This window comes from Phragmites australis, chromosome 11 (genome assembly GCF_958298935.1).
Source record: "Phragmites australis chromosome 11, lpPhrAust1.1, whole genome shotgun sequence".
Classification (NCBI taxonomy): Eukaryota; Viridiplantae; Streptophyta; class Magnoliopsida; order Poales; family Poaceae; genus Phragmites; species Phragmites australis.
In genome coordinates this window covers 701207-708402 of record NC_084931.1, presented here as the reverse complement: position 1 = coordinate 708402, position 7196 = coordinate 701207, and the positions used below count along the sequence as shown (strand labels likewise).

Genomic DNA, 7196 nt, shown 5'->3' with positions numbered 1-7196 from the left:
CCAGACATGTTTTACGGGAATGCAAATTACTCTGGAAAATGCGCGAATTTTCCATGGTGTACTACAATGCAGCTTCACGAAATAATGTATCTTCTCATCAAAATTTTCATGTGGCACTGCACGTTCGAAGTATCTGTCTCATTGCCTGGCTGTGTATGTGTGCGAACTGTAAAGTGGTTACTGTTGATCGCTCGAGTGTTAACACAACGACAGGTTTTGGGTCACTCATGCTGTTTCGCGGATGCGAAACTAGCGTCTAATGTATAACTCTAAATATAATATATATGGACGTGCCAGTATACGTATAGTATATAAAAGATAGGATAATAATGTAATTAAAACTGTGAACTTTATTCATTTATGTCGAATTCATAAAATACATTTTCTAATTACAACGTGTTACTTCACAACGTATTTGTTATCTAATTGTCTTAATACTCTAGTGATTGCTTCGTCTTGGTTCCAAGGGATGCCCGTCTTCAGGCTATCTTCGATTAAGTTGCGCTGGTGGTCATCGTATCGAGATCGTCTCTGAGTCTGCAAGGTTGTGATCACACGCAACAAAAATAGAGCAGAGTGATAGCATTAGATAATAAAAGAAACAGTCTAGCACTACTTTATTGATTGTTTATGCAACCAGGTCATCATCGGTCTCAACATAGTGTAAGTGAAAGAAGTGAGTTAGAAGCATGACACGACGCGTAACTTCTACCAGTAATGGCAGTGAGGCTGCCACCAGGAGCCCAACACCGTCCTTAGCTCACTCACTCCCTCGAACCTCAGAATGATTCCTCATTAGTCGTCTCCGAAAGCAACAAGCCACACAGGCAGGATGATCACCGGTGAGCCACAAAGGCGACGAGCCCCGAAGGCGACAAGCCACATAGGCAAAGCGGCAGTATCAGCCAACAAGAGAGCCACACAGGCACTAGAGCCACAAAGGCAGGTGATCACCAATGAGCCACAAAGGCATCAGCCGCAAGGGCCTTCATATTCTTGCCCGGCAATAAGCATTATCGGATAGCCACATTAAGACATGCAACAGATCTCATGGCAGCCAAGAAACACTATGACAATAAAAAAACCGACAGTAGGGCAACAAATCCTGTTTTATCTTTGATATGCAACAGGAGGGCAGCATAATCACATAGCAGCCACTTCCCTGCAGCAAAGGGCATCACAGCAATTGGGACAATAATATGACAGCCAACTTAAACAATAATCATGCCAAAGCGAACACCATCACAAAGATAAGGTGCTGGCACTAGAATGATCTCATCAGTAAAACATGGAGCTAGATGCTAACTGACTCGACCAAACAAAGCCGGGCTACCATTACGACACAGGACAATGGTGCTCCGGTGGGCTCACGGTGCAGCAGGGCTTCGGCTAGGGCTTCAATTTGATCTCCCCTCAACTAAGCGGTCTCCCCACACACACATATATAAATATATTGTATATCTATTATGTGTTTAGACGCACTGTAGTTTACTGTTGCGTTACTCTATAGTTACGATCCAAAAAATAGTATAGTTACGACTCACAAGATAGATCAGTTACTATAAACATATATGATCGTAACTAGGTATCTTATCTAGTCATAATTATATACTTTTTTGTCATGTGATTGTAACTGAGTCATCTCTGCGCACACCCCTAGTTACGATCAAATAGCAGTATAGTTGCTATCGTAACTGACTTTTTTATTATGTGATTGTAACTCAACTATCTGCGCTATCGTACCTGACTATTTTTTTAGTCATAACTGTGATCGCAACTGGGTCACCTCTGCGCACACCCCAGTTACAATCCAAAAAACAATATAGTTGCTATTGTAACTGACTTTTTTGTCATATGATCGTAACTCAACTATCTGTGCTATCATAACTGACTATTTTCTTAGTCATAACTGGGGGTGGCGCAGCAGTAAACTACGATGCTTCTCGTAATTATACACTTTTTATCATGTGATCGTAAGTCACCTATATGTGCTATCGTAACTAGGGTGGTGCGAAGGTGGCTGCAGCAACTGAGGGTAGCGCGCTTAGGCGCAGAATAGACTCACCGTATATATATACATCGAGTCTATTCTGCGCCTATGCGCAGTTGCTATTCGCACTACGCACATCCCCAGTTACAACCCGAAACATCGTGAGTTACAACTTGTTAGGTAGACCAGTTACAACTTCACGTCCAGAAATGCATAATTGCAACACGAGAAGCTAACACAGTGAGTTACAACTTGTTATTCGCACTGCGCATATCCCTAGTTACAACTCGAAACACCGTGAGTTACAACTTGTTAGGTAGACCAGTTACAACTTTATGTCCATAAATGCATAATTGCAACACGAGAAGCTAACTCTGTGAGTTACAACTTGTTATTCGCATTGCGCACACCCCCCAGTTACAACCCGAAACACTGTGAGTTACAACCCGAAACATTGTAAGTTACAACTTGTGCATTGTGCGTAGACATGAACTATAATAGCATACCTACGCAAAATAGACTATATATATAGTCTATTTTGTGCACACGTGCAGAACATACCTCGGCTGCGCACTGGCCGGACCGATTGAGCTATGCTTTCTTCTCTGTGTGCACCCTAGCCGAAGCAGCCTCCCTCCCACGTGCCCCCAACCGAGTCAGCCTTCCTTCCGCGTGCCTGACCGCTTCAATGCGCGCCCGACTGAGTCCGCCTTGTGCTATACTGCAGTTACAAATTGGTTTGTAGTTGTGTTTCATAAACAACTAAATTACAACATGCTCAACAATATAGTTAAAACATTACAGACACTCTAGTTACAATATGTATTGTCGAGTGAGTACTAATTACAACATAGTAGACACTCTAGTTAAAACATGATGAATACTCTAGTTTCAACATAATGAACACTACAGTTATATCATGATAAACACTCTAGTTATAACATGTTAGACACTATAGTTATAGCATGGTAGACACTCTAGTTACAACATAGTAGATAATCTAGTTACAACATGTATTTTTGAGTATGGACTACTTACAATATGGTAGATATTCTAGTTACAACATGTTGAACATTACAGTTACAACATTGCCGATTACAACATGCTGAACAATAATTACAACATGGTAGACACGCTAGTTATGACATGCATTTGTTACAACATGATAGACACTCTAGTTACAACATAGTGAACACTACAATTACAACATGATATACAATCTAATTACAACATACTGAACAATACAGTTGCGAAATTTCCGATTACAACATGCTAAACAATCCAAAATGCATATACTTGTAACCACTGTATGTCTATACTACATATTGTAACTCCTCTATGCACATAGTTGCAACTAGTTACAATCGCTGCTCATAAGGTGGGAATGCGGTGGGTAATCCAGTGGGCACGCAGGGTCGGTGGGTGAGATCGTGCTCTATACCTATAGTTGTAACATATAGTTGCAATCACCCTATATTTATAGTTGTAACTGTTCTATGCATTAAATTGTAACAAATTACAATCGCTGTTCGGTCTCCATTGAACACGCGTGATCATTGGGTGGGAACGCACTCAGGGCGTGGGGCTTATAGTTGTAACTCCAAGTGGCAATAAGTATAAGATGCATACGTACATCAAAACGCCATCGTACACATGCCTTTATTTGGTCGCTACCTAGCTACTGATCCATATATTTTGGCGCACAAGGTGCTGCATGCGCTGCATTCCTAGCTAAAAAGCGACGGTTTTTTTTAAAGGGTAGAATCGCATTCCTGGCTCAGTTAAAACGCTGGCCACATGAGTGAATACAAAGTCTAGGAAATGATCCAACCAGAGCTTATGATCAATTCTGCTAAAACTAGCACCATACATTGCTAAACAATCTGCTACTCCGCGCCAAGATTTTTTTAGGCTTGGCTATTTTAGATTGCAAAATAGATCACAAATAAGATTTTGGGATGATGTTTGGTTAGACCAAACCACTTTAAAGGAGCAGTACATTTCGTTATATCATATTGTATATAGGGAAAATATTATTGTAGCTAATGTTTTTAGGTCAAGACCTTTGAATTTTTCTTTTCATAGAACGCTTGTAAGGGATAATTTAGCAGCCTGGAATGATTTGATCTTTAAGCTTGCTTTCATTCAACTTAATGACGATCATGATACGTTTCAATGGTCCTTACATCAACACGAACGATTCACGGTTTGGTCTATGTATAGAGCATTGATTAGCGAGTATGTCATTCTTGCCAATGCTTACATTTTGAAGTTAAAACTTTCGCTAAAGATCAAAGTGTTCTTGTGGTTCATTTTTAACGAAAAGATTCTAACCAAAGATAATTTAGCAAAACGGCGATAGAAAGGTAGTATCAAATGTTGTTATTGTAACACAGAAGAGACTATACAATATCTATTTTTTAATTGTCAGTTTGCTAAATTTATTTGGCGGGTGGTACAAGTTACATTTGGCATAAATCCTCCTACAAGTGTTTTCAATCTCTTTGAAAACTGGCTTAATGGGTTAAGTCAAAAACTTGAATACCACATTTTGGTTGAGCAAGTGCGTTATACTGAGCTATATAGTTAAGTCGAAATGATATGGTCTTTAATAAGGTAATAACTCAAACTCCTATGCATGTTATTTTTAAGTGTACATGCTGAATTCGCTTATGGTCTATGCTACAGAAGGAGGAGGGAAGACCTCGTATAAGGGATGTATGTCGACGACTGGAGATCACAGTGATGGAAGTCTATACCTGATATGGTTGGTAGTTGAGTAATAGGCTAATTTCTGTTTAATAATATTGAGGTGTGAAAGACCGCTATACGTTCTATCCGGAGTGTCGGACTTTGGTTTAGATTTTATAATAATGAATGGTTATGTGTAGAAATTTATACAGAGGCCAAAAGACGAATTATTCCTTTATCTAAAAACCCTAGCATCGTTGAAATTTATCAATAGCACACTCTTTACTAAAATCCAGCCCACCATTTTTCTCCTCACTCCAATCCAGGCCCATCACCATACAGATATCCCACCAGCCCAGGTATAATGCAGAGGAGCAACTTCGATTGACCCCTTGGGTGGCCGTCTGCCTCGCCGCCGGCGATCATCGGCAAAGGTCAGACCCCCACCCCCCCCCCCCTTCCCCACAAACACACACGTCTGTATATACCTGTCGATCTGTCTGCACCCCGTGAAAGCCCGGGCATCCCCACTCCCGCCCCGCCTTCAATCGTCTCCTGCTCGTGCGGGCATGATTCCGCTGGCACTGTTTGTTCAGCAGGCTGCTCCTGCGTCTGCGCTGTGTTATCCGAGCACCCGGGGGCTCGTGCTTATGTTGAGGGGATCGCGTGCGTGGTGACTGCCTGCTGTAGCCGCGCTGTGTGCTCGTCGCGAAGGCAAGGTGTTCGATGGAATGCCTCTGAGGCGAACGCATTGCTTGGTTTTGGTGTTTACTTCACAGATCAGACTAGCTGAAATATTTTTGCAAGGCTCTCAGCGAGAAACTTTCATGTGTTGTCTTGCTTGTGAGTTTCACACATGAATTTTCTACCTTTACTTTCAGTATACATGCTGCCTGGATGCTATGCTCCTCTAGTTTTGTAGGGTTCACCTTTTTAGTGCTCCTTTATTACAGTTTTCAATCTTCTCTTGTGTATCAGCTTCATCCTGTCCTGAATGTAGACTGCGGAGAACACATGAAGGGCTTACTGGCTTAGTAGTTGTAGCTATTAACATTTTCTTCCTCTTGTGCAGGTAGCTTAGCTCGGTGCTGAACCTGAACCCCACAAAGAAGTAGCAGCAGCAGCAAGCAAACGAGATGAAGTTCAGGATTGTATGCAGGAAGCTGTACGACTACGTGCGGTACGACCTCAAGGAGATCGCCTTCCCGTCGTCGCTGCCAGACCCACCGCACATCAAGAAGAGGCCCAAGCTCACGTGGCACGACCGCTGGTGCATCCTCAAGGAGGCCACCCGGCTGTACGGCGCGTCCTGGGTCAGGGACATCGGCCCCGACCTCAGGCCGAACGACTACAGGGAGGAGGGGACCAACGAAGACGATGACTCAGGCTCCGACCCCAGCTCTGGCAACGAAAAGATGGGTAAGAAGAGCAGCGAGCCCAGCGTGCTGGAGGATCTTGCGGTGGCGGCGAGGGGCGGCGCGGAGACGCTCAAGCCCACGCTGAGGCGGATTTACATGACCCGCGCGTCGACGTACACGAACGCGATGAAGAATTTCGTGGAGACGTATCAGCAAGGGCTCAAGGATCAGCTGCAGCAGGAGAAGGCTGATGATGATGAGGAAGGTGGTCGCCAGCAACAGCAGCAAGGCGACGAGCCAACGAAACAATCACCACCTCCACCACCAGCATCATGAATCCACGATCTTATTTGTTGCTGTCATGTGATTCAGCTCATGTAGTTTCTAGAATAATTCTCATCTTGTGTAGCTTGTTTCGTGGGAAGTGAGTTGCCTGAGACTGTATCATTCAACAATACCGTAGAGGCACTGGTGCTCGTTCGTTCACTTGATAAGCAAAACTGGAGGAGGTCCTCCTTTGCTTATCTATGTAATCGAATTCTACCGGTCTCATCTATTTCTGGTGGAATGTATGGAAGGAAAGGAATCGACGCATTTTTCAAGCATAAAGTCTAGATCCGGAAGCAGTGGCAAGGAAGGCAAAAGAAAACATCGACCAAAGGAAAATAGCTTGGAACTCTTGAGCTGCTTGTAAGTGTGTCGTTGCACTTCCTTAGCTGTTTTTTCTTCTTTCTTTCTTTTTTGAAGTGTGCTTTCGTTGTAGTGTTCTGGGCGTGGTGGGTGGCACCGGTGGCTGGTGCTACCTTTGGATGTTGGTATGTTTTTGTGTAGGTTCGGCCGTTCTTTCAAGCCGGACAGTGACTTTTTCTCTTGGTTTGTACTTGACTCTGGACCTTTTTCCTCCTAATATAAACCCGGCAATTCTCTTGCCGTATTGTTCAAAAAAAAAAATCTACCGGTCTCTGGGTGATTGGAACTAATACTGTATGTATGTAATACACGCATGCGAGCTATGGCTGTTGCTACCAATCGGTACGTAATAGTCTGTGATCCCGATTGCTGAGCTCGTTGCTGATTGCTATGGTTTCTGGTTATGATCCAGGATTCCACGGGCCTGCCCTGTATACGTCATAGCAAACCTGGATCAGTGACTGATG

The 7196-nt window shown here is 43.3% G+C and overlaps 1 protein-coding gene across 2 annotated transcripts; it reads left to right on the top strand.

Annotated features, from left to right (window-relative positions):
* Nucleotides 1-4983: 4983 nt before the first annotated feature.
* Nucleotides 4984-6974, top strand: LOC133883923 (uncharacterized). 2 transcript variants are annotated; one of them, XM_062323330.1, is made up of 3 exons: nt 4990-5115; nt 5281-5524; nt 5754-6974. In XM_062323330.1, exon 3 carries the CDS (start codon nt 5818-5820, stop codon nt 6373-6375), a length of 558 nt encoding a protein of 185 aa, XP_062179314.1. In that variant the 5' UTR covers nt 4990-5115; nt 5281-5524; nt 5754-5817; the 3' UTR covers nt 6376-6974. The 2 variants fall into 2 exon arrangements, with proteins under 2 accessions (XP_062179313.1, XP_062179314.1); XM_062323329.1 differs by lacking the exon at nt 5281-5524 and having other exon boundaries at nt 4984-5115.
* Nucleotides 6975-7196: the final 222 nt, after the last annotated feature.

Excerpts from the sequence above, each read along its gene's own strand:
- LOC133883923 (XM_062323329.1), top strand. The coding sequence starts at position 5,818 with ATGAAGTTCAGGATTGTATGCAGGAAGCTGTACGACTACGTGCGGTAC.